Raw genomic sequence first — 27,822 nt, forward strand, 5'->3', positions numbered from 1 at the left:
CCTATTTAGAGGGTGAGGGGCCACCCTGCACAGTGGAGATGTTCAACCACTCCATGTCTCTGATAGATTGCTCTACAACTCACCGCTGGTGCTATAAGAAATAAGGGAAAGTCAGGTAGGAATGAATACACCAGTCAAACCTCTGTAAAACAAATTACTGCCTATGTTTTTGTGCTTATGTTCACAGGTAAAACATCAAAATTGAAGTAATTACGGGGAGTCTGCCAAGGGGAAGAATGACTCAAAACACTCCCCGGAATTGGATGTGCAGGGTGTTTGGACACAGGCCTGACTGCCAGACCCTGGAGGGCTGACTCGTCCGCTGGCGCCAAATGAGCAACGACTGGATCACTTGGCTGACTGCCCAGAATCAACTCACAACAGTTCCTGAAAGAAAGATAACACCAAGCTGAGGGGAAACACATGAGTTAAATAGATCTCTTGTATTTTTCCACCCATGGTCCTTGAGTGAGCCTCGATGTTATAGACCAGAATTGCGAAATTTACCAGAGGTTGTTTTGTCCGGCCGTGCTTCGACACAGAAGCATATTTGTAGATATTCCAGGGACCTGGGTATCTTAGGGGGGAAATGTGGGATCTATAATCAATATATTGATAAATGTTTACTTTTTACATTTCTGTCATTCTATGCATTGACCTTTTTATGACATTATCTGTGTGTGTTTGCCTGAGATGAGTGAGGTGTGGAAAATTGTGTTTCTGCAAAAAGGGACAAAGTGTGACAAATCGCCGACCTTTGAGTGTGTGTATGTGCAAACAGACATATCTCATGACTTGTATGGTCACACCCGTGACCCATTTAGAGACTTCTTTGTGTATCAGCTGATGCATGCTTGAGTGCTAATACTGCTTTAATAAAAGTTACTCTTGGAGCCCTTCATCCTCGATCTCCTGTGTTTCTTTCTGGCTTAAGAGAGAAACATCACTCTGCTCCAACAATACCTATCACATCGCTTCTCAAAATATAGATTTAACCATAGAGACATATGGATTACATTTATGCTGCCTTTATGTGCTTTTTGGAACTTCAGAATTTTGGAATCCATTCACTTGCTTTATGAGGACCAACAGAGCTGAAATATTCTCCTAAATATCTGGTTTATGTTCAGCAGAAGAAACAAAAGTCACACATCTGGGATGGCATGAAGGTGAGTAAATGATGAGAGAATAAAATGTTTTGGGTGAAATAGCCCTTTAACAGATATTTTGCAGTGCAGAACACATATATATGTGGAGCTATGTACAGTGTGTATGTATTAATTAAGAGTTATTATGTAGGAGTCGTGTGGCGCCATGCGAGGGTCGGATGTGTGAATGGCGAGCTCTGCGCACTTTGCTAGTTTTAAATACTTTTTGTGTCATAAACCGGTGAGATTCTATACACCCTGTTCCATAACTGTTCTATGAAGACAATATGTCAAAAAATTCCAAATTCTTGGACTCTGGAGACATTAAAAGACACTTACGTGCTCAAGCGATACCCCAGCTCAGTTTGGATGGTGCGGCGGGAGAGATTCAGTGTCAACTGTCGAGCATGTCGGCAATGCTGGCGAAGGTCATTGCTGACTTGGAGGATCTTGCTGTAATACGTCGATTGATCACTGCCATGGAGACGATATTCTCTGAGTTGGTTACAAGAGTGTCGGATGTCTAGAAATTGATCGATTATCTGGAGTCATCGGAGAGGGAATTAGATGCTAACACGCTAGCGACCAAGACAGACTTGGAACGTGTTTGAGAAAAGTTGTAGGACTTAGAGAATCGTAGCCGGCGAAACAACATCTGAATTGTTGGAATTCTTGAGAATGAAGAAGGCCGAGATATGGTGAAATTCTTAGACGAGCTCTTCCCGAGTCTCCTTGACATAACAGGCTACAAGCTAGAAATCGAGCGAAATCCCCGGCTTGGGGATCCGCAGAAGGAGACAGGCCCCGATCAATTCTGGACAAATTTCTGATATTATCCAATAAAGATCTTGTGTTACGCGAGGCAAGGAGTAAAGGAAGACTTTCTTGGAAGAACCACAGCATTTTCTTGTTCCCAGACTTTGCGAATTCGACAAGAGAGAAACATGATCAATTCAAGGAATGCAAGAAACTCTTACATCAATGGAAGGTTGCTTTTGCACTGATGTTCCTGGGCAAATTGAGAATAGATACTAAGGATGGGCGCAAAATATTTACATGCCCACAGCAAGCGATGTCCTTCATAAAGTAAATGGAATGAGTAAGTTATTGTGTAATACTGTCTATGCAGCCGAGTGGACCTGACTCACTAAACATTCACTTGACCATCCGAGGAACTGAGCGTCTTTTTTGTTTCTTTTTGTGCTGGTTCCACCTAGCGGCTGGAGTATGTTTTGTGGAGTAACACTCCTTTGGGACAGTTTGTGGATGAATCTGCACATTCTTGTGCTTATGCCTGCTATTGTTGGAGTTTGTTCTGTGGAATATTTCATGCAAAACATTGGGGTGATTAAGGCATTGTTTTGCACTCATGTAACAGCCGAATGGGCCTGACTCACTGAACATTCACTTGACTGTCCGAGGAAACTGGAAGCCTTTTTTGTTTCTTTTGTGCTGGTTCTGCCTAGAGGCTGGAGTTTGTTTTGTGGAAGAACACACCTTTGGAACAGTTATGTGGATGAATCTACATGTCTTTGTGTTTATCCCACTTATTGGCTGGAGTTTGTTTTATAGATTATTTTCTGTTGTGTAATTCTGTCTCATAAAATTTGTATAGAAGCACCGGACTTGAGCAATCCAATGGCAAATTTGTTGCGGGGGCTCTTGTAGGTGTACATGGACTGTTTGAGTTTAGAGGGATGGACACCAGTTGGCGCAGTTAATGCACACGTTTTTCTTTTTTCTGTTTGTTGGGTTCGGGGGGAAGTTCGGGGTTTGACTGCACTAATGTTGGAATGTGGTCTTTATAATGTTATTCTGAGACACAATCAATTTTTTTCTAATATGTCATAATGTCAAATGTTAATATTAGTGGACTGTCTCTCTCCACATGGAATGTGAATGGATTGGAGCACCCCATAAAAAGAAGGAAGGTTATTTCTTTTCTTAAATGTAAGAAATATGATATTGTGTTTCTTCAAGAAACGCATCTTTCCCTGCAGGAAGATGAAACATTTGGGAAGATATGGTGTGGACATGTTTTCTTTTGTGCTGGCTCAAGTAAGAGCAGGGGAGTCATTTCAATGATAAGTAAACATCTACAATTCAAATGTCTCAAACAGATTAATGATAAATTAGGAGAAGTCATTATTGTTTTAGCAAAGGTTGATTTTGACTAATATTTACACACCTAACGTTGATGATCAGGGCTTTTTATAGATCTTGGAGAGAAGTTGCAAGCCACTGGCATCCCACATAATATAATATTGGGATGAGACTTTAATCTTTTGATGGACTCAGTCCTTGATCATAGTGAAGCAAAAGTGTGTAAGCCCCTTAGAGCAGCACTGACGCTTCACAGGATGTGTAAAATTCTTGGTCTTACAGATATTTGGAGACTTTTGAAGGACTATAAATTTTTTCAGCAGTCCATCAGATTAATTCTAGAATAGTATATTCTTTCATAACCTCTGTTCCCTGATGGAGGAACATTATAAACAACAGAATATAAACATTGATTCCAGCCTTTAACATTTGTTGGAATTCAGGATTTTGCAAAAGGGATACATTAAAGCACCAACTATATGTTCCCTATCTGTCGCTCACTCTACGTTGTGTCGATATAGTGAGACTAGGGGTCACTCTTGGGAGCCCCAAACACCTCTGCTTTTTTGAAAAAAGTCCAATGAGAATTGGCGAGTGGAATTTGCATGCCACTCCCCCGGACATACGGGTATAAAAGGAGCTGTTATGCAACCATTCATTCAGGTTTTGTGCTGAGGAGCCGAGACCATGTCCCGGCCATTTCAGCGGATAGTTCAGCGTTGTGGCAAGAGGGACACAAAGTCTTGTTCCCTCCATCAGGGAACAGAGGTTACAAAAGTATCCAGGACGTTCCCTATCTGTCACTCACTTGACATTGTGTCGATGTGTTGCATGAACTGGCGGTATGTGACGGGCAGACTGCTGTGTGCCTCGTAGCCAGCGTACCAGGCCGTCACGTAACCTCCTCCAACGCTCTTATTAGCGTTGAACGGTCCATCAGGAACAAGTCGACTGCCCAACTATAGGTACAGGCTAGCCCAGCCAAGGCCTCTTTTCCCTCTCTTCTCTCCCCAAAAAGAGTGGAATTTGTTAACTGACTGGGAGCCATAACTGTCTGCGTCGGGGGGTGTCCCTCCCAAGGGAGACCACACCCCGCCCAAAAAGGGGAGGGGGGTATATTGAGTGGAATACGTCACATGGTCTTACCGAGTCTTGTTGGAAGTATGTCATGTGGAGAGGTCCCGTGGTAGGTCCTACCCGAAGGGGGAGGAGTTTCTACAGAGCATGGCGACCGGGGGCAGAGGGGCCTCTGCCCAAGGAAGACGCAGTTTGCCATCAGGGAAACAATTTTTGCGGAAGATATCACATGGGGTCGCCTTCGGGGAACCAGCACATGTGGAGCACCTACCTCAGTATAGGGGCTCATTAGTGCACGTACTGGGCTGGTCAGAGAGTTTCTCCACAAACACAGATGCCAGAGGGCTAAGGAGGAAAGTCATCCAGGGATCACAGTCTGTGAACACGACTGGGAGTCAAGAGCACATGTCTTCACCTCAAGGGAGGGGAAAGGTGCTATGTGCAAGCGGTACACCCGGCCAGTTGTCCCGGAACTTACCTGCTCGTGCCTGCCAATACACGGGACGAGACTGGCTCAACCTGGAGATTGTAGAACCTTGCGTAGGTGTTGGGTGTTGCCCAGCCCGCTGCTCTGCAGATGTCTGCCACAGAGGCGCCACTGGCCAGGGCCCAGGAGGCCGCCACACTTCTGGTGGAGTGGGCTCATAACCCCGCATGGGGTGGCTTGTCCTGAGCCTGATATGCCATCGTGATGGCGTCAATGACCCAGTGGATGATCCTCTGTTTGGAGACAGTGCTTCCTTTCCGCTGTCCACCAAAGCAAATAAAGAGCTGCTCTGAGCTTCTAAGGCTCTGTGTGCGATCCAAATAGATGTGTAAAGCTCGCACCGGACACAGCAACACCAAGGCTGGGTCTGCCTCCTCCTGGGGCAGTGCTTGCAGGTTCACCACCTGATCCCTAAAAGGAGTCATGGGAACCTTGGGCACATACTAAAAGGAGTTGTGGGAACCTTGGGCACATAGCCCGGTTGGGGTCTCAGGATCACGTGAGAGTAACCCGGACCGAACTCTAGGCACGATTCGCTGACAGAGAACGCCTGCAGGTCCCCTACCCTTTTAATGGAAGTGAGCACAGTCAGGAGGGCAGTCTTCAAAGAGAGTGCCTTAAGCTCAGCTGACTCCAAGGGCTCAAAGGGAGCTTCTTCACAGTGGATGCCTCTGCGTCCGACTGGACGAGCCCGCTCTCCGATGCTGCGCTCGATAACTTGTCTTCTTCCCGGGCTCCGAACGAGATGTCGAACTCGCCCTGAGACAAGCAGGCGATCTCGTCCGAGCGCCTGACCGGAGCAAGCGAGCATGCTGGGGAATGTGAGGTCTGTGGGGGGATACCCGGCGGAGGTGGTCCCATTGAGGTCCCCAAATCGCCCCCAGTGCTAACTGGCATGGCCTCATGCCCATAGGTAGAAGGACCGAGGCGGGGAGCCGCTGGGGTGGCTTGCTTTCTTACGAATGCAAGCCGCGACCGCAACGTTGCCATGGTCATGTTCTCGCAGTGAGGACAAGACCCATCCACGAACGATGTCTCCATGTGGGCAGAGCCCAGACACGTAAGACAGCGATCGTGGCCGTCAGAAGCGGAGAGATATCAACCGCAACCAGGAATAACACAGAGACGGAAAGGCATCTTTAAAAAGACATTCCATGTGTGCCACTCTTTTAGAAAGAAAATATACTCTTTTTTTTAGAATACACTCTTTTAGTTGTTTCTGCCGAAGTGCCCAGGGGCATTCTCTGCACTCCAGGGGTGCAGAGGGGGAGATGCCACTGAAATGTGCCGTAGAATCCGGCAGATGAGGAAAATGAACTGCGCGGATGAATTCAGCTTCAATGAATAGAACCGCTCGGCTCCGAAGAGAAAATGTGGTTAAGAGTGGTTGCATACCAGCTCCTTTTATACCCGTATGTCCGGGGGAGTGGCACGCAAATTCCACTCGCAAATTCTCATTGGCTTTTTTCCAAAAAAGCAGAGGTGTTTGCTCCCAAGAGTGACCCCTAGTCTCACTATATCGACACAACGTCGAGTGAGCGACAGATAGGGAACATATAGTTGGTGCTTTAATGTATCCCTTTTGCAAAATTCTGAATTCCAACAAAAGTTAAAGGCTGAAATCAATGTTTATATGGAGACCAACTGGTCCTTAGTATCCTCTGTGGGTGTGGCTTGGGAGGCACTTAAATTGGTTCTTAGGGGTCAGATCATACAGTATGCCTCATTCATCAAAAAGTCCGAAGCATGGTAAACGTCCCAGGTTAAATTTCAGTAAATTACATAGGCCGATTGACAAAGGTGGGTTAGGCCTACCCAAGATTTTATTTTATTATTATGCATATAGTCTTAGACATTTGGTTCATTGGTCACTTCCACCTGAGAGAGCTCCTCCCTGGTTTTGTATTGAAAAGGAAGTTCTTGCCTCTATCTCGCCACTGCAAAGCCTTTCGATTAAACTAGCTGGAGAGGGTAAGTCGCACCCCGTTATTTTGCATTTGCACTCAATATGGACAAAAGTGTCCAGAGTGTTTAATTCTGATATTTATTTAAACGTAGCCTCGAGCATATGGCTGAACCCTAAACTATGTATTAATAAGTCCCCTTTCTGTTGGTCAGATTGGATTGTGAGGGGGGTTAATACACTTGGTGACCTGTATGAGGGTGGAGTATTGAGGTCTTTTGAAAATTTGATTCAACATTTTGAGATTCCCAGATCTCAATTTTATAAGTATTTACAGCTGCGCCACCTGCTCTGCTCTGTTTTTGGGAGTAGCATACACCCCCCTAGAGCAGCAAATACTCTGGAAGTGGTGACTGCTGCTTTTGGGAAGGGTCATGAGGCATCAGTGTATTACTCCTTGTTAATTCAGAGGCTGGGGGACCGAGCTTTAAATTCTCTTAAAAGATTATGGGAGGAAGATTTAAATTTGTTTTTGGAGGAGGGAGTGTGGGCTAGGCTTCTTAAAAATGTCAAGTCTGAATCTAGAGATGCAAGGGTGCGCCTTATGCAATTTAAGATTCTACATAGATTTTATTGGACCCCTTCTAAATTGTATAGGCTTGGTCTTAAGGACACACCCACCTGCTGGCGATGCCATTTAGAAGATGGAGACACCACCCATGTTTTTTGGGGGTGTCGTAAGATACAGGAGTTCTGGTTGAGGGTCCAGAATTTTATGGCTGACACATTGGGTATTCGGACCTCCTTTTGCCCCAGGCTCTGTATTTTGGGTGACGGGGCAGTCATTGATGTAGGAGATAAGTACATGAAGAATTGGATCCTGGCCGGTGTTATGGTGGGCAGACAGGTTATCCTTAGAGGATGGAAGTCAGCTGGAGCCCCCTCGTTTCATGTGGTGCGAGGAGATGGGCAGGGTGGCAGCTTTCGAGGTGTCGTGTAGAAGGCTGGGGATCTGGGATTCATTTGATGGGAAATGGGGCAGTTATTTGACATTTTTGGGGGACTCTCGGGGAGGGACTGTGGAGAGAGAGGCGTAGTTTGAGATGTGTATGATTATTATATATTTTTTATTTTATTTTATTTTATTAATTTTTTTCTGTGTGTGTGTACATATGTGAGACCACAAGGATGTTCGTAGGGGGTCGGATGGGGTTGTTGATTGGGGAGGGGGAGGGGTAGAAGTCGGAGTTAAATGTTGATTCATTGTATATATCTTTTGTTTTTCTTTGTCATTTGTATGACTCAAATAAAAATGTTAATCTTAAAAAATGTAGAGAATAAGCACATAAAAAACTGGGTCCTAACTAGCATTATGATCGCCAGACAGATAGTTTTAAGGGGATGGAATATATACAAATTACAATATTTAATAGTGGGGGTTAAATATTGATTCTGTTTGTATATGTTTTGCTTTTCTTTGTTTAATAGATGAATCAATAAAAAAATTGAATCATAAGAGTTATTATGTAGCGTGTTATGTATTCATCACATTTTATACTTACCAATTACAGCAGGAACTGCAGGTTATTTTCATATCTACATCAATTACATTAACAAACACTCTGACAGTAGATTATTTATCTGTGTGTGTATGACTGTTTGTGTGTGCATACAGGAACATCGTGATAATGATAACCTCATCAGTGTCTGTGATTACAGTAATGATGTTAGTACATAACTTCACTGGTCTTTAATTAGGATGATCTGTCTACGGGGCAGAGCAGGGGGGCTTCTATCTACAATCTTAATATATCAAATCCACATACAGCCACAGTTTACTGTGTACATGCTGGGTGTATACTTTCCTTAGTATAAAAAGTTTTCATGGCATCCAAAAACAGAAACAGTAACAGAAAATAATGTTCTTACGGTATAGACATGCTTTATATACAGTAGCTGTTTGTTAGTGATTCAAACTATCAACATAAGGTACTCTAATACGATTGGACAAGCAGTGTTCTAAGATTGCTTATATGCAGTATTTCGTGTAACAGCACTGGAACATTTTACTGTTTGTATTATTCTGCTTGTCTGTGTTTCAGACAGTCTTTGGACTGTAGTCTGTGCATTTTTTTTTCTTTTCTCCCCTTTTCTCCCCAATTTGGAACGCCCAATTCCCAATGCACTCTAAGTCCTCATGGTGGCATAGTGACTTGCCTCAATCTGGGTGGCGGAGGACGAATCTCCATTGCCTCCATGTCTGAGACCGTCAATCCGCGCATCTTATCACATGGCTTGTTGCGTGCATTACTGCAGAGACCTAGCACGTGTGGAGGTTTCACGCTATTCTCCGCGGCATCCATGCACAACTCACCACGTGCCCCGCCGAGAGCGAGAACCACATTATAGCGACCATGAGGAGGTTAACCCAACATGACTCTACCCACCCTAGCAACCGGGCCAATTGGTTGTTTAGGAAGCCTGACTGGAGTCACTCTGCACGCCCTGGATTTGAACTTGCAACTCCAGGTGTGGTAGTCAGTGTCTTTACTTGCTGAGCTACCCAGCCCTGATTTATCTTCTTTTGAAATGTTTTAATTGTTAGAGCAAAACAAAATAACAATAACAAAGGAACTGGCCAATTTGTGTCTATAATGTAGGTGAAAACATGCCCCACTCAAATTGATTTTCACTATACCCCTCATCCACTGAAAATGGAGCATTTTGAAAGACGCTCTCCATTACTGCATACTTTGGAAAACGATAACATTAGGAAACTGAAAACTGATTTTTCAAATTAAAATGGATTAGTGTGGACGTGACCTTAGACACAACCCCTCTTTCCAAAAACTGATATCCCATCTGTCGACATCTTTCTGTTTAAAAAAAAAAAAATGGGTTTCTTCTCTTGACACGTTTGGAAAGAGGTCTGTGGATTGCATCACCAAGAAGGAACCAGGAGGAACCAGTTGTGTCTGGCATGTCTGTATGTGTCTGGCATGTCTGTCATGTAAATCTTGACACATGGCAGGACTGATCATTTTCTTTGTGTACATCTTGACACACTGATCACCCCAGACAATTGCATGCATTTCAGCAAACAACACATCAACAAGCCATGTATCACTCAGCAATCACTCAGTGGACTTAACGGGTTAGTTTACCCAAAAATGAAAATTCTCTTATCATTTACTTACCCTCATGCCATCCCAGATGTGTATGACTTACTTTCTTCTGCAGAACACAAATTAAGATTTTTAGAAAAATATCTCAGCTCTGTAGGTCCATAAAAATGTAATGGTGACCAGACCTCCAAAAGCTCCAAAAATGAGATGCATTAAAGTAATCTATAAGACTCCAGTGGTTTAATTCCTTGTATGTGTAAGCATACTTGGCAATAAAGCTTATTCTGATTATGATTCTGAAGTGATCCGGTTGGTTTTAGGTGAGAACAGACCAAAATATAACTCCTTTTTCATTATGCATCTTGTCATTGCAGTCTCTAGGCACAATCATGATTTCAAGCTCGATTACACTTCCTAGTGCTTGATGCATGTGCAGAATGCTAAATGGTGCTATAGGAAGTGTAATCAGCTTGAAATCTTGATTGCCAAAGAGACTACAGATGTCAAGATGTAACAGTGAAAAAGAGTTATATTTTGGTCTGTTCTCACCTAAAACCAACTGGATCGCTTCAGAAGACATTGATTAAACCACTGGAGTCATATTGATTACTTTAATGCAGACTTTATCTCTTTTTTGGAGCTTTTGGAGTTCTGGTCACCATTCACTAGCATTGTATGGGCCTACAGAGTTGAGATATTCTTCTAAAAATCTTTGTTTATTTTCTGCAGAAGAAAGAAAGTCATACACATCTGGGATGGCATGAGGGAGAGTAAATGATAAGGGAACATTTTTGGGTGAACTGTCCCTTTAAAGCTGTGTAATTTTTTCTTTGTTAAAATACTTTCCATATCCCAGCTTGAAGTGTGTAATTTCTACACCACTAGCGCCACACAGAATTAGTTGGACAAAAATATAGTTCCACCCAAAACCAATGTGCAGAAACAACTATAATTTGCAGATTTATTCTCCTGAAAAGTGTAAACACTGTGGTTCTGTGGCATTATCAAATAATTGCTTTGTTTGTTTGATCATCCTGACCAGTTCAACACAACAACATTGGCTCAACTAATTGCGTTAGTTTGGTGTGGGGCTATCTGTTTTTGTCCGAGCAATGGCAGATGGGGAGAGTGTTTGGGAAACCTACTTGACAAAGCCAACATACTGTTATTCTAGGGTTTTTTCTAAAATCTCAAAATTAAAAATTGTAACTAGTCAATTGCAGTATAACTTTTCTAACTGATCGTAATTTCAAAACTTCAAAAAAACTCACTGACCTAATGTACATTGACAGAATGTTCAAACGGGCCAAGACTATTTAAACTATTTAAACATAAAAAATTCCAATGTAAACAAGCACTATCAATGTTTCTACAATCTATCTGTCTGTCCGTCTGTCCGTCCATCTATCCATCCGTATGGCTATCTACCTAGCTAGCTAGCTGTTTGTTTTACTGTAATGTCTGTATAACCCTCAAACTTTTAACTTTTAAAACTGATTTAAAGGCTTTGTCAAGCCAACATAAAAGTTTGTCTGACAAATTTTACTTACGTAGTTCTTTTTGCAGTTCCTGTTTGGTAAACACTAATGGAGCAGAAACTGCACAGTTCACCTCTATAAATTGTGAAACATTAAGAGTCTGTTACAAAACCTCTGTCTTCTCATTCTAGCAACTCACCCAGAGATATTAGATATGTTGGAGGAGACCAAGGCGACTCCTTATTTACCCCTCCCATCATCCCATTTTCATCCATCCTGAGGGTAGAGGAGAGTGATTGACAGTCCCTGCTGTGGTCCACAAAGATCTACACGTCAGTTTACAATGGCCTCTCTGGGTTACCATGGTAAATGACCGAGATTAGTGCTAAACTGTGTAGTTTGATTGAGTAAGTGCTAATTCACGTTTAATGATGCTATTGATTGGAACATGCGGGTGTTTGTGTTCTAACAGCCTCTGTCAAACCAATCAGATTAGCCAAGTACACATGTATAATCGGAGAACCAAATACTGCAAAGCAAACAGATTGACAGGGAGATCACTCACAGAGCCATTGCATGAGAGAGAAATGCTGCGAATGCTCCAGGATCAAATAGCAATCAAGCGGCAGTCAGACAAAGGAGAGATATCTGTGACCAGACTTCAAATGAGCACAAGAGATGGAGAGCCACAGAGAAATAGAGAAACAGAAAGCTTACGAATGCTCATCCTCTATCTCTATTTGCTCAAACAAAGAAATTAAGATCACTCTTCTTGGGGCACACACACACACAGGGCTCAATCTATCACCACAACACTCTCCCGTGGGAGACAAAGGGAGAGGGAATATAACACATTAGACCATCACCGGATTAATGGGCTAACACCAGGCACGTGCCCATAATTTGCTCCCGGGGACAATGGAGACTCACAGAGATTAGGCCCCACCAGACAGTGCTGTCTTCAGTAAGCAACACGGACGTCTATCGATCCCTCTCTATGTATGTGTGTGTCTGCTCTGTGTACTAGACTCAAAGTGAGGGAGAGAGTGATGGGTATGCCACAAGTGCTTGCTCTGCTGTCATTATGTAAGGACTGTTGACAAGTTAAGATGAAGCCTCACACACACACTCTCTCAGGAATAATAGGGCCCTTTTTCTTTCTGTCAGTAACCATGTAGTGATTCAGTGTATGTGTGCACTCTATACATACATTATACAACTATACATACATCACTATACATATACTGTATATGATACTACCTTTAACATATGTACAAAAGACAGTGGGGTCCAAAAGTCTGAGACCACTATTGAAAATGCTTCTATTTTGTATTTTCCTAAATTAAACAGTTTGTTCAAGCAAAAATAAAAAATTATCTTGTCATTTACTAACTCTCATGTTGTTCCATATGCATATGACTTTCTTTCTTCCGTGGAACACAAGAGAAGGAATTTTCAAGAGTGTTTGCAGTGCTGCTCCTTTTCATACAATGAAAGTGAATGGTGACAGAAGCTGTCATTCTGTCTAACATTTCCTTTTGTGTTTCATGGAAGCAAGAAAGCCATGACAGGTGAGTAAATGATTACAAAATATTTTTGGTGAACTATCCTTTTAATACAAAATGTTTACAAATAATATTTGAATTATAATTTAATAATAAATAATATATTATTATTATAAATTATAATATAATAATAATTACAAATTACATTATTAGCATAACTAGGTTGAATTGAAAGATTTGAACTTAAAAGGTTAGTTTACCCAAAAATGAAAGTTCTCTCATCATTTACTCACCCTAATGCCATTTTTATTATTCACCTTCACTTTAACTTTCACATTCTTCTTTTATTTTTGGAGATTCACACTCATTCACACCACTTACCGGGAAGGGAGGAGAATTTATGTTAAAAAATGATTTAAATATTCATATTTTTCATATTCATACTTTTTCTCACACACAGCTATTATACCCCATCTGAAGATATAGATTTAATCACTAGAGTCTTATGGATCACATTTATGCTGCCTTTTTATGCTTTTTGGAGCTTCAACATTTTGGTACCCATTCACTTGCATGGACCTATAGAGCTGAATTTTATTTTAAAAATCTTCATTTGTGTTCAGCAGAAGAAAGAAAGTCATATATATATCTGGGATGGCATTAGGGTGAGTAAATGATGAGAGGATTTTCATTTTGGGGTGAACTATTCTTTTAATAACTGCATGCTTTTGAGCTGGCATTAACTCCACAAGTTTGTAAGAAACCTGATTATCAATGTTAGCCCTCCATGATTTGAGAATGTTTCAAAGAGTATCTTGTGTTCCTCAATGGAAGCAAGGAAATTTGACCTTTTGCACCAAGGAGTTCATATGGTAAATGTTACAAATTAGCTTTTTATTAGTGACCTAGAAATAGTGCAGAATCTTAAACATTTCTTACTTTCTGTGTTTTACATTTTTCAAAATTCTAAAGCTTTAAATAAGATTTTGAATCCCAGATGCTCAATGTGGATTTAGAATTTTGAACCCCATTGTCTGTATAGCCTTGGACAGGAAACTGTGACCTGCCTGAACAGAGCTGAATACAACAATAAAAAAAGTCCAGGCGTTCAAACTTGACATGGCATGAATTCTTGTGAAATTGAAATTTTTCCCTGTTGAAACCTTAGAGGTTGAATTTTTTTTGCTTGCAATGATAGTTTATGGCAGATACAGTTTTGTTTTTAAAAACTCAGTGGACATATGGTTCCAATTGTAGTACTTGAATACATTTGTCTCACTCTTCCACTCTCTCTCTCTTTCTCTCTCCCCTCTGCGTTTATGAATGGGACCTGCGGCCATTGTCTCTGTGTCAATCACACACTCATACCCAGGACACACACAATTGACATTTGGCAGATTGCTGTGTGTGGGTGTGAGTGTGAGCGGGTGTATGTGTGTGTTTTAGGTTATTAAGATAAGGCAGGTATGCCGTAGGTTCTTCATTAACATGTTAAGGGATCTCATCATCCTTTCTCCCCTAGCACTGTGGCCGTAATTGGGTAAGGCTATTAGACACAGAGAGATCACGCGTGTGTGTATGATGGCAGGAGGGGGGATGGTTTGGTTAATGGGGGAGGATGGAATCTTGGTATAACTACAGTATGTGAATGCTTGTGTGTGTATGTGTGCATGTCTATGTTGAAGTGCATATGTGTGCTGATTGGACAGAGCTATTAAGGCTGATGTCAGTTCAGGTAGACTTTAATAGTCCTGCTAAGCAGTAGGTAATTGGCTATATCCAGAGAAAATAAGAGAGGTTGAGATAGAGGTGCTGGGGTTTAAGTGGACACCTTGAAGGGATGAATTTTAAACTGCAAGTTTAGGTTTAATGTAGTGCCATTTCTGCAACTGCACAATTTCATTAAAAAGTGAATATATGAATATGAAATCCCTAATCCTAATCATTTAATTCTATATAATCACAAATGTACTCAAATACTACATGCAATCATATATTTTTTGCTTTGAAAGGAGAGTTGTAAGCTGTTTTTTGGATATCTACTTTAAAGATGGTAATTTTTTGTTGTTGTTTTTTTAATGATCTCAGTGATTTTCTCTTAGGTGCTTTGGCTACTAAGCACTGCCGTTATTTTTGAGTCCCTTTCCCATGTACTTGTCCAGTATTGTTCAATTTCAGATTTTCATGAGTCTGCTCATGGCCTCTTATGCTACTGCAGCAGTGAGAACTTTTTTTTTTCTCCCAATTTGGAATGCCCAATTCCCACTACTTAGTAGGTCCTCATGGTGGTGCGGTTACTCACCTCAATCCGGGTGGCAGAGGACAAGTCTCAGTTGCCTCCACTTCTGAGACAGTCAATCCACGCATTTTATCACGTGGCTCATTGTTCATGACACCGCGGAGACTCCCAGCATGTGGGGGTTCATGCTACTCGCCGCGATCCACACACAACTTACCACGTGTCCCACTTAGAGCGAGAACCACTAATCGCAACCACAAGGAGGTTACCCCATGTGACTCTACCCTCCCTAGCAACCGGGCCAATTTGGTTGCTTAGGAGACCTGACTGGAGTCACTCAGCAAACCCTGGATTTGAACTCACGACTCCAGGGGATGGTAGTCCGCATCAATACACGCTGAGCTACCCAGGCCCCCGCAGTGAGAACTTTTTGAAGAAATTGGTTTAGTTGTTAGCCTCTGTTTCTCATGTGGATCTCTGTCTGCTATAGCTGTTAGCTTGTGTTTACCATTTTCCAGGGCTTCAATTATGGACATGCCACTGTATTTCTTAAGTGCTATCCTTGATCTTTGCTACATTTTGTAATTCAGCCAGCCGGCTGATCTCTCTTCATGTGCTCTTTATTTCAAACTCTGGAGCATCTGATGAATCAGCTGAGAAAATATCAGTTTATTGTTTTCTGTAAGTGAAGTGGTTGGTTGTACTTGTACACACTGGTTGGTGGTAATTTGCTACTGATTCTAGTGGCTTTAGTGGCAACTGATAGTCTTGGATTACGTTCCATCAAACCACTTCTTGCCACAGAGAGGCCAATGATCACTTTGAGGAAGCTATAGAGTTCAATTGCTAAGAGCTCAGAATGAAGGTGCACCAGTAAACCATATCAGGAGCTCTAGAGAACATTGGCCTATATGTGAGGTTTGCACAACAAAGCCATTACAGTTTTAAAGTGGCCAGAACAGACAAAGAAAAAGCTTATAGCCAAAAATCAACAAAATTTGCAACAAAACTACATTGTGAAAATTTATTGATAACCTAAAAATACTTAATGTGGTAATTTGGAAATTAATGGGCTTTATTATATAATAGTCAAATAAATGTTTTTACGTGACTGAATCAACCGGAATATATTAGGTATACCGATTAAAGGAATTTTTAAGGGTCATATCAGGTAGAAACAGTTCCTTAAACAACAACTGTTTGAATTCACTTTTCTTTTTTTTTCTTTTTTTTTTACACAGCACACAAGTCCACATTTAGAAAAAAATTATTAAAAACAAACATACTTACAGTTGTTCACTTGTTTTCCTCAGTTAAAACAGAAGACAGAATGTATAGTGCAAAATACAGGTAGGTATAAAAAATAAAAAAAGAATACTTTTGATAATGTATTGTATCAAAATTATAGTGTGTTTAATACTTTGATATTGTATACATTTCCAAAAATCATAAATTTCCATTATTTATTGATCAAAACTTCATTATGTATAGCCACATGAGATGTGCAGGCGGACTCTTCTTTCTGTTGAGAAAGTAAACACTGCCATCTAGTGATTAATGCACGGTTGACAAACACTTCCAGGTGACTAGAATGAATGAAACTTGATTTTGCATTCAGTTTTGTTGTGAAATACACAAAAGCTATGGTTTGAATACATTAAACAAAGTAATTTGCGCTTGTATGTGTAATTACAAACATATACTTCCAATTGAACTGCTTATAGAAGACAATGGACATTGTGGCGTGGACTTTTTGTGGTATTAAGTATTAAGGTTCCGGAGCAGACTTTCATTTTTTGTTTCCTTCTTTCAGTGAATAGTAATTTTTGATGACACCAGCAGCTGTTGTGTATAAGTAAAAAAACGTAAAGGAATATTCCGGGATCAATACAGGTTAAGCTCAGTTGACAGCATTTGTGGCCAGGGTTGGGAGTGTTACTTTTGAAATGTATTCCACTACAGATTACATGCTGTAAAATGTCATTTGTAACGTTTTCCGTTAGATTACTCAAGGTCAGTAACATATTCTAAATAATTTGGATTACTTCTTCAGCACTGGTAGATTTTTTCACTTGTTTTGACTATAAAACTCTGCCAGTACAGTAAGACACAATACACATGTTAAAAATACATTCTCTAAAAAACCTAAATATCTTATGCAGTGTTGTTTCTAAAACAAGATAAATCTAATTGATCTTGTTTTAAGGATTTTTAGATATTTTTTACAAGAAAACAATACAAAAATTATTATCAAGAATATGATTTTTGCCCTAATATCAAAGGTCTTACTAGAAAAATAGAAATTATGAACCAACGTGAATTTAAAACTTACTTCTCTGTCTGCTCGTATGAATGTAACACATCATAAGAAAGTGTTTCACCGCTGTTCAAATGCACTTTGGATCGCATCATTTATATGTATAAATGTTTTCCATCTGAAAGGACTAAATATTAAATGAAACAAATAACAATAAAATGCAAAGTAATCTGTTCAGTAATCTAAATACTTTTTGAATGTAACTGTATTCTAATTACCAATGATTTAAATTGTAACTGTAGTGGAATACAGTTACTTATATTTTGTATATTAAATACGTAATCCCGTTACATGTATTCCGTTACTCCCCAACCCTGTTTGTGGCATAATGTTGATTATCACAAAATTTATTTTGACTCATCTATGCTTTTCTTGAAAAAAATTAAATAAAGGCAGAAATGTGAAGCTTGTAACTTTATAAAAGCCCTTTCATAGATTCTTCTGTTAAACCTCATGTATTATCTAAACTGTAAATCGTCCTTTTACAGTGGTTTAAGTGTCTTTAGGGTCTGTTGACATTACATCGTAATGGCAGTGAAGTTGTAAAATTAGCTATAGCTTTACAAAGAAAAGGTTAGTAACAATTTTATCACACTTAAATTACGTTAACATGCATATTGTTTATGTCTTGTGGCTATAGGCCTACTTTTGAAATAGTATTGGTCACATTCACTTCCGTTGTTAATGCCTCACTGTATATGTACCCATGTTATTGCTTTTTTTTTTTTTTTTTAAAGAAGGGGAAGTCGAAATTATTTTTTGTGGTAATCAACATTATGCCACAAATGCTTTTCGATTGAGCTTAACTTGTATTAAACCCACAATATTCATTTAACCCGGCTGTTAGACGTTTATGTATACCCATGGGAATTCAAATGCATTTTAAATTATAAAACAGGCTAATTATTGAGCATAATTTCTAAGCTGTGAATGTAATTCATGATCACACGTAGTGCGATGTTATTGGAACGCAATACTGGCAATCTCTATCGATTGACGTGGGAGGCGAGGAAAACTGGGGCACAGAAGGGGAGACATAATGTGTGAAATCACTGTATGATGGTCCGCTATATAAAGAAAATGTATAATAATGTACAATCAAAGAAAAACTGCATTTTGCAAAATCATGAATGCAATTAATATTGACGGGAGAGCAATAGCTGTACCAAACAGCATCACTATCAGTTACAAATCTCACCATGTGCGGATTGGTTTGGCCCTATTCATTAGTGGTATCCGACCCTCTTGCCTCAGCACCGCCACCCCTGCGGACTAACCGAAACGCTTTATCATGAAAGCGATTTAATTAGCTTTATTTTATTATTTGTTATCAGTCTAAGCATCAGTATTGTAATGCGACTAGTAAACCAGAACCCCGTCTCGTATAGTGTGCAATAAGCGAAATCGTATCAATTGGTTCAACACATCCAGTCATGTTTCTTCTGCATCCGCTGTTGCAGATATTTGTGCTTTTGGATCCGACACTGTGGCTGGCAGCCTCAGCCAGCCCTACCGATGACAATGTTCTGCGGGCCGGCCAAGGAGAACACGGAGAGCCAGGGCATGAGGAACCCCATAAAGATTCCTATAGCACGTTCGCCTCAGAATTCCTCGAGTCCAGATACCTCTCAGACGAAGGTACGAGGGAAGAATTATTGTGTCATTTAATTTGAAGACAATTTTATGCGTCGCTGCTGTTTTAATTATGTTCATTCATACATCATTCTCTGTAAATCGGAGGTGCTCGAACAGTGTTTGGGGCTGTTCAGACCGAACGAGTTCATTGCGCTAAAAAAAAAAAATAAAGAAATAATAGACGCAGCACAACGAACAGAACAAAACGCAGGTGTCTCCAGACGCGTTTTTAAAAGTTGACGTTCCTTTTTAACTTGACATGGCGTCTAAAAAACAGCGAGACGCGGAGCAACGGTCAAAGACGTCCGACTAGCGCATGTTTACGTAGAAAAACAATGGAGAAACAGCGCACAAAAAAAGCGTTCGGTGTGAACGGCCACTAGTACTAAATACATCTAAGGAATGTTTACCGCCTGATAATTAGGCCTCTTAATTAGAATAAATATATAGTCCCTTATTTATAATTATCAGCGATACTTTTGGAAGACTTAATTCTCTCTTTTTAATTTATGTTTTTGAAGATATGCGTAGGCTATTGTTTTTCCGCGGAGCGCCGCAGAATCAGCACCTCGGTCAGCGCCCCGCGAGCTTGGCTTTGAAACTCGCATCCGGTTACCTCAAGACCTTCCCAACCCATAGGACTGTTTCGTGATGTTTTTATTCATGCAACAGTATACTGTGAGATCAATGTTTTTATGAAAATGTAAAATTCCCTCTCTTTCTCTCCAGAGACATTTATATGATTTATAAAATCAAAACACATCTGAAGCATCAGTCAGTGAGAAATACTGTTCTTTGATGTCTCATAGGTTACCCCTTCCCAACTGCACCGCCTGTGGACCCATTTGCCCGAATCAAAGTTAGTGACTGTGGAATAACCAAAGGATGCATCAGGTGAGCACATGGAATACAATTTTAAATTATGCTATATGAACAAGAGGCTATTGTGGTGTCAAATTTGTAGCTAGTATTGCTCAGTATCAGGGTCCCACCATTGTTATTTCCCCCCCATTATTAATGGAATATTCACCCAAAAATTAAAATTCTGTCATCATTTACTTAACCTAATATTGTTCCAAACTCACATGACTTGCTTTGTTCCATTGATCAGCAAAGCAGATGTTAGGCAGTATGTTCATCTCAGTCACCATTCCCTTTCATTACATCTTTTTCCATACAATGAAAGTGAATAGTGACTGAGGGCTGTCATTCTGCCTAACAACTCCTTCTGTGTTCCACTTGAGAAAGAAAGTCATACAAGTTTGGAACAACATGACTGTGAGTAAATTATAGAATTTTCATTTTGCGGTGAACTTACAGTTTAAAAGAATATTCCGGGTTCAATACAAGTTAAGCTCAATCGACAGCATTTGTGGCAAAATGTTGATTACCACAAAAATATATTCCGACTCGTCCCTACTTTTCTTTAAAAAAAAAAAAAAAAAAATACAGAAATGTGAAGCTTATAATTTTATAAAAGCACTTACATTATTTTTTCTGTTAAAACTCATGTAATATTTGAGCTGTAAAGTTGCTTAAATTGTAATTTTTACAGTCATTTTAAGGTTTTAGGGTTTGTTGACATTACATCGTCATGGCAAAGAAGTTGTGAAATTGGCTATAACTTTACACAGAAAAGGTGAGTTAGGGATGTTATCACACTAAAATCATGTTAACAAGCATATTGTGGCTATACTTTTGAAACAGTGAGTATTTTAACATTCAAAAATGTGACCCATTCACTTCCATTGTAAGTGCCTCACTGGAACCCACATTTTTGCTTATTTAATTTTTGTGGTAATCCATATTATGCCACAAATGCTGTAGACTGAGTTTAACTTGTATCGAACCTGAAATATTAGTGTTCTACCATTGTGGGTTTTTCTTACACTATTAAATTTGATCCCCTACATTCCTGAATATGTGGTTACTGTCTTGCTCAGCAAACTGCGTAATGCGGTATCAAGCTGCAGCCTGCAATGCTGTCCAGCACATTCGAGTGTTAATAATGTCAATCAGACAAGTCAACCTAATAATAAATTCTGCATGACATACATGCACATCATGAAGGATATTCATATTTTGTGTTGAGTTTATACTGAATCAACTGTTTAAACGGTTTGTACAATTCTATGACTCTGGCTATTCTAGTGTTTGCGGTCATTTTTAAATGAATGAATTGTCCAAATTTTGCCTCACTTTGTTTGTCTTTTTCTGTTGATGTAGATATGGGAAGCCAGGTTGTGACGCAGAGACCTGCGAATACTTCCTAAGTTACAGACGCATTGGCACAGATGTGGAATATGAGATGAGTGCGGACACTGATGGCTGGGTCGCTGTTGGTTTTTCCTCTGACAAAAAAATGGTAAGTGGCAGTGAATATATAATGTGTATGTCTTAATATCAGTGCATTGACACAATAAAAATACATCAACATATTTTTGTTGTAGGGAGGTGATGATGTTATGGGCTGTGTTCATGATGATAACGGCCGTGTACGGATCCATCATTTCTATAACGTGGGCCAGTGGGCCAAAGAAATCAAGAGAAACCCAGCACGGGACGAGGAGGGCATCTTTGAAAACAACCGTGTCACCTGCCGCTTCAAACGTCCTCTTCATGTCGCACGTGAAGAGACATTGGTGGACCTACACCTTAGCTGGTACTATCTGTTTGCCTGGGGACCTGCCATACAAGGTAAGTGTGTGTACATGCGTGCAAACTGCAGGAACTATGCATGTTAGAGGAATGTTCCGGATTCAGTACAAGTTAAACTCTTATCTAAAGCATTTGTGGCATAATGTTGCCTACCTTCAATAAGGCACTTAACAAAACATCAAAATACACACTGTTTCTAAACTACAGCCACAGGAAAATGAATGCTCCAAAATTATGATTTAGACAACTTTAGAGGTCAAATAATACACATTTTTACACACAGCTTTAACAAAAATATGATCAAAAACTTAAAAAAAATTGGTACTGTTTACTTCAACTGGAAGAAACCCTTTTGTCCTTATTAAAAAATGTAACTCCTAAACACATGAATTGTTATTTCACAATATATGTAGGAAATCATGACCACTCACATTAAAATGAAGTCTCCAGTAATATCAGTAAAAGCTGTTTTATTCTACATGGAGAGGATCCGCACATGGGGGTTGCCATTTTAGAATCACATGACCAGCCGAATACTACTCACTTAATCTCAGTAAACATCCTGTTATTTGACACTTTCACTCATTGATTAAAGTAATCATGGCTGACTGTGAATATTACATTTCTAGAATGGCGTCTGAAACTGAAAACTATTGATTTTAAATGGTGCTGCATCCAAGACGCTAAGTGTCAGTGTAAGTCCAAGATGACACAAAGACAAAATTAACTGAGTGCACCTTTAAGCGTTTTCTTTCTTTCTTTTTAAGAAATATTTTGTGGTAAACATTATGCAACAAATGCTGTCGATTGTGCTTAAAGGGATATTTTACCCAAAAATGAAAGTTATCTATCATTTACTCACCCTCATGTGTATGACTAATCCCAGATTAAATAAGAGCTATTATGTACTGTATCACATTATGTGTGTTAACCTGGAACATTCTTTTAATATTTGACTCAGAAATTCTGCCTAATTTATGGTTCCATTACTGCCCTCTTTACAGAGATTGCATTCTCTTTTCTCTTCCCGTTATCTCAGGTTCCATCACAAGGCATGACATTGACTCTCCACCGGTGTCAGATCGCATGATAAGCATCTATAAATATGAAGATATTTTTATGCCTGCCACAGCCTATCAGACATTCAACTCTCCCTTTTGCCTTCTTCTCATTGTTGCTCTTACTTTCTACCTGCTAATGGGCACACCATAACCACTACAACCAGCAACAATGTCACTGAGAAAAGAGAGGGAGAGAATGACAAAAGCTTACCGTGAAGAATCCATTAACACATCTGTGCCAACGTAACAGTATTAGAAACAGGCAGCAATTAATAAGAAGACTAAGAACATTGTGATCATAAATCATCTTCAAACTATGTACACTAGTATTAAGACTATGGATTAATTTTGTGTTATTTACAGCAATGTTGATACTCATTCATAGAAGGGAGAGGGTCAGGCATACACATTTTATTTTGATACAAGAATTAAGGAACCCAGAATGGTATGTCATGTGTAGTTGGTAGCCTACAAAATTTGAAACTTTGAGCCAATCTGATGCTTACAATGGCACATATCATGACATACTCCGAAGTATGGTGCACTATAACCCACTAAAGAGTTCTACAGAGAGGTGAATTGTTTAATGCCCTATTGATCTGCCTTGTCCTATTGAATTGACCTACTATTTAAAAATATGTTGTAAATATGTGTCAGTAGAGTATCTCAGTAGAGTTTTTCTGCTGTTTGTAGTTGCCTGCCTTCCAGTACATTATAGTTCTATATAGTTAAACATTTATTAAGGCTGTGAATTACAAACTGAACATTTAACTGATGTAAAATAATTCCTGTGATTGATTACGCAAATAACAGCAGTACATAACTGACCCTCAGCTCAACAGCTCAATCACACACATGCACATAGTATTCATAAACCATCACTGCCTTCCATTTAGAGTGTATTTATCCCAGTAATGCCAGCACAGTATTTGATAATGCATGCCAGCCAACAGCCTCATCTGAGCCATTTTGACCATTAAGACCAACGTCCTCTTTCACTGGAATAGAACCACTCCAGGAACAGGATAGAATCATCTTGTCTTCATACCAAGGAATCAAAGACTTTCTATTCCAAGGACTATATGGATTCATACCATTGCAAAACTCAAAATGGTCCAAGTTGCTGCCTATATAGAAAGATCTGGATATCAAAAATCCACACCAATTAGGGTGTGGTTGTTGTTTGATCTAATAATTTAGAGAACTTTTAAAATGTCCCATAGAACCATTTGTTTATGAGATTGAAGAGTGCCATTTAAGGATGATTGGGTATTGGGATTGAAGTATTTTGTTAATTTTAATGCCTTAAATACACTCATTGAGCACTTTATTAGGAACACTATGGTCCTAATAAAGTTCCCGACGTGGTCTTCTGCTGTTGTAGCCCATCTGGCTCAAGGTTTGACCTGTTGTGCATTCTGAGATGCTATTCTGCTCACTACAATTGTACAGCGTGGTTATCTGAGTTACCGTAACCTTTCTGACTGCTCGAACCAGTCTGGCCATTCTCTGTTGATTTTTTTCATCAACAAGGCATTTCCGTCTGCAAAACTGCCACTCACTGGAAGTTTTTTGTTTTTGGCACCATTCTGAGTTAACTCTAGAGACTGTTGTGTGTGAAAATCCCAGGAGATCAGCAGTTACAGAAATACTCAAACCAGCCTGTCTGGCACCAACAATCACGCCATGGTCGAAATCACTAAGATCACACTTTTTCCCCATTCTGATGGTTGACGTGAACATTAACTGAGGCTCCTGACCTGTATGCGCATGATTTTATGCATTGCACTGCTCCCACACGATTGGCTGATTAGATATTCGCATGAATAAGTGGGTGTACAGGTGTTCCTAATACAGTGCTCAGTGAGTGTATATTGTTATATTGACCTAAAGGTTAAATATGAGGAAGCATACTTGAGGGAGTGATACAATCCCTTTTGATGTGTACAGGCAGCGCTAATCATGTCATATAGCATTCTTTGTGAATGGAGATATTGTATGCTAATGGAATGAAATAATATGTTTATAAGGTTGTTATTAATATATTTTAATATACTTTTGAAACCATGACATTGACAGTATTAGAATATGCAATAACGAGTATGCATAGTAAAGGACTGTGCGCCTTGAGTGTTTTAAACGTAATTTACTTACATTATATTCCTACAACATTAGCAGCTTATTTACATTCTGACGAGTTTACTGTGAAATCTCACCCTAATTGAAAACAAAGATGCCTGTGTTTGGTGGTACAATATATACACACTGAACTTTTTAATAAAGCTATGAAGGAAATCTGAATTATCTTCCCTTTGCTTCCCTGCTTCAAAAATCCTATTAAAACATTTTACATTTCTTATATAATGAACTTTAATCTTACTTTAAAGGTGCATTCAGTTTTTTTTTTTTTTTTTAAGGTTATGTTGCCTTGGACTTACACTGACACCTAGGGGCACGCGTGCAGCATCATTCAGCATAATGCAATAGTTTTCAGTTTCCAATGCCATTGTAGAAATGAATGCCCCCCTTTACACATGGCATTAACATGCGTTTTATGTCCGCATTGTATCTGGAATACTTTAGCTGAATTAATTACTTTTTAATTAATACATTTTGAATCTGTGATATCAAAATAAAGTTTTGCTGCTTTTAGTCAATATCTATTATTTTTAAGGTTATCTATATGCAGGTTTGGGGAGTAACCGAATACATGTAACGGGATTACATATTTAATATACAAAATATAAGTAACTGAATTTCACTACAGTTACGATTTAAATCATTGGTATTTAGAATACAGTTACATTCAAAAAGTATTTAGATTACTGAACAGATTACTTTGCATTTTATTGTCATTTGTTTCATTTAATATTTAGTCCTTTCAGATGGAAAACATTTATACATATAAATGATGTGATCCAAAGTGCATTTGAACAGCGGTGAAACACTTTCTTATGATGTGTTACATTCATACGAGCAGACAGAGAAGTAAGTTTGAACTAAGTTTGGAGCAGAAGAAATAGAAAAAACCTTGTGTAAATTGTCAGCTTTACGCTAAGCTAAAATGCTATTTCTATCCATTTTACATGCACATGTTACCAGGCACGATCATATTTTTTTATCAAGAAAATTCATGTTGGATCATAATTTCTTTTTTTGTTGTAAGACCTTTGATATTAGGGCAAAAATCGTATTCTTGATAATAATTTTTGTATTGTTTTCCTGTAAAAAATATCTAAAAATCCTTAAAACAAGATCAATTAGATTTATCTTGTTTTAGAAACAACACTGCATAAGATATTTAGGTTTTCCAGAGAATGTATTTTTAACATGTGTATTTTGTCTTACTGCACTGGCAGAGTTTTTATAGTCAAAACAAGTGAAAAAATCTACCAGTGCTGAAGAAGTAATCCAAAGTATTTAGAATACGTTACTGACCTTGAGTAATGTAACGGAATAGATAGTACATTTTACAGCATGTATTCTGTAATCTGTAGTGGAATACATTTCAAAAGTAACACTCCCAACCCTGTCTATATGCTAGTGTACTTCTAAACATTTTCAAAATATATAAGCAAAATCTGCAGTCTCTCTTCCAGCTAAAAAGACTGTCACACAGAGGTTGAGAAACCTTGTCCAATCAAATGCTTTCTAGAATGAGAACGCACTCATTTTGGTTCCAAACAGAATCCATTAAAAATCACTTAAAACTGAGTTCTGACTGACTGTTATCACCTTTCAGCCATCTGAAGCTCTCACAGTGGAGGGTAATTGTCTTTGAAGGGAAAAGGGCATATAGGGATGATCACTTCTGAATGGGCCAATGCTGGAGCTCGATGCCAGGAAAGTTGCTGGAGTTTATTTATATTTTTTGTGCAGCCGGTTTCTTGGGATGTACAGCTTGAGTAAGTGTTCTTTACTCTTTATGCTTAATGTATTGTGATTCAAAACATGGATATATCATATTTTACTCACTTGTTTCTCGTTCATCTGCATTGGACTTGCACAACGGCTCCAGCCTCGTCGTAAGCAAAAACTGTGATGTGCTGTGTTCGTTTGTGGGCTGGTAATGGACAAAGTCTTTTTAGCAAGTCAGTCCACTCTGTGGACTATCTATCTGTGGAACGCTCTCAGGCAGCTATTTTTCTATGTAAACAAGCAGCATACACGTGCAGCTCCTATCTACTTGAATCGGGGAAAGACCGAAATCTCCAAAACAGTTTGTCAAGATTACAATCAAAGAACATATTTCAAGTTAGCAGTAAATCTGACAACACTGGTCTCATAAATTGTGCTTCTTTACCTCAGATTACACAAAAAAACTCAATTTTGCCAGCGCATAGCTAATGCACGTGTTCTCGAGTTGATTAACAGGCGATGTCTGTATGTAAAAGGTGACTGGCTCTTTTACCTGTAAGGCGGGACTTCATTTTCTACATCCGTTGACCATTGGGCATTCCAGTTTCCCCCCATTATTTTAACAGAAGTAGCCATTCTCTGCTAAATAGTTGTTGTTGTGGATTAATGTTGTCGGTTAGATCATCGTTTGGTTCTCAAGTCTTTGGAAAAGCTGGCCGGTACTGAGATCGGTTCTTAAGTTTTCCCGGTAAGCGGCTCTAACATGAGCAGCATGGTGGAAAGTGATATGTGTGTAGCTGTAAACTAAAGCCTATTGTCTATTTTTAAAAATAGGATGAGTCATTTCACATGTCTCATCCTCACTTCCTGTTTCAGTAGGAAATACTTCAAAACACCAAATCAAACTGAGCTCTTCAAGGCACTTCACAGGGAATTTAAGCTAATTAATTGTTTGCATAGTTGTAACTGGTTAATAAGCCAACTGTCCTGTAGCTATTACAGCGTCCTGTAGGACGTCCTGGTCATCTCCGAATGTAGTTTTAGTGATGGTGACGAAAGTTGCTTCACCCATACAGTGCGTGAGATGTACCAGCACGTGGGCAGCCCATACAGGGGACCCTCACCATGTGCAATAAAACCGCTTTTATAACGTTACTGACATGACTAAAGTCTCATTTGAGTGGTCATGATTTTATACATGTTTCAGTATTACTTTTCAGTTCTTAAG

At 39.4% G+C, this 27,822-nt stretch overlaps 1 protein-coding gene and 1 long non-coding RNA gene across 2 annotated transcripts; one reads left to right on the forward strand and one right to left on the reverse strand.

Annotated features, from left to right (window-relative positions):
• On the reverse strand, positions 1-27,391 carry LOC127453941 (uncharacterized). Its single transcript, XR_007899475.1, has 3 exons — positions 27,148-27,391; positions 215-387; positions 1-91 (listed from the first exon to the last, which is right to left on the reverse strand). It is a non-coding gene; the product is annotated as an uncharacterized LOC127453941 (long non-coding RNA).
• Positions 18,623-25,037, forward strand: LOC127453939 (DOMON domain-containing protein FRRS1L-like). Its single transcript, XM_051720760.1, has 5 exons — positions 18,623-19,020; positions 19,827-19,911; positions 21,244-21,382; positions 21,468-21,714; positions 22,715-25,037. The coding sequence occupies exons 1-5, from the start codon at positions 18,816-18,818 to the stop codon at positions 22,885-22,887; spliced, it is 849 nt and encodes a 282-aa protein (XP_051576720.1). The 5' UTR covers positions 18,623-18,815; the 3' UTR covers positions 22,888-25,037.
• Positions 27,392-27,822: the final 431 nt, after the last annotated feature.

Source organism: Myxocyprinus asiaticus, chromosome 16 (genome assembly GCF_019703515.2).
Source record: "Myxocyprinus asiaticus isolate MX2 ecotype Aquarium Trade chromosome 16, UBuf_Myxa_2, whole genome shotgun sequence".
NCBI classification, from domain to species: domain Eukaryota; kingdom Metazoa; phylum Chordata; class Actinopteri; order Cypriniformes; family Catostomidae; genus Myxocyprinus; species Myxocyprinus asiaticus.

Coding starts and splice junctions, on each gene's coding strand:
- LOC127453939 (XM_051720760.1), top strand. CDS start 18,816: ATGTTTCTTCTGCATCCGCTGTTGCAGATATTTGTGCTTTTGGATCCG. Junction 19,021..19,826: donor CAGATACCTCTCAGACGAAG/GTACGAGGGAAG, acceptor GATGTCTCATAG/GTTACCCCTTCCCAACTGCA. Junction 19,912..21,243: donor ATAACCAAAGGATGCATCAG/GTGAGCACATGG, acceptor CTGTTGATGTAG/ATATGGGAAGCCAGGTTGTG.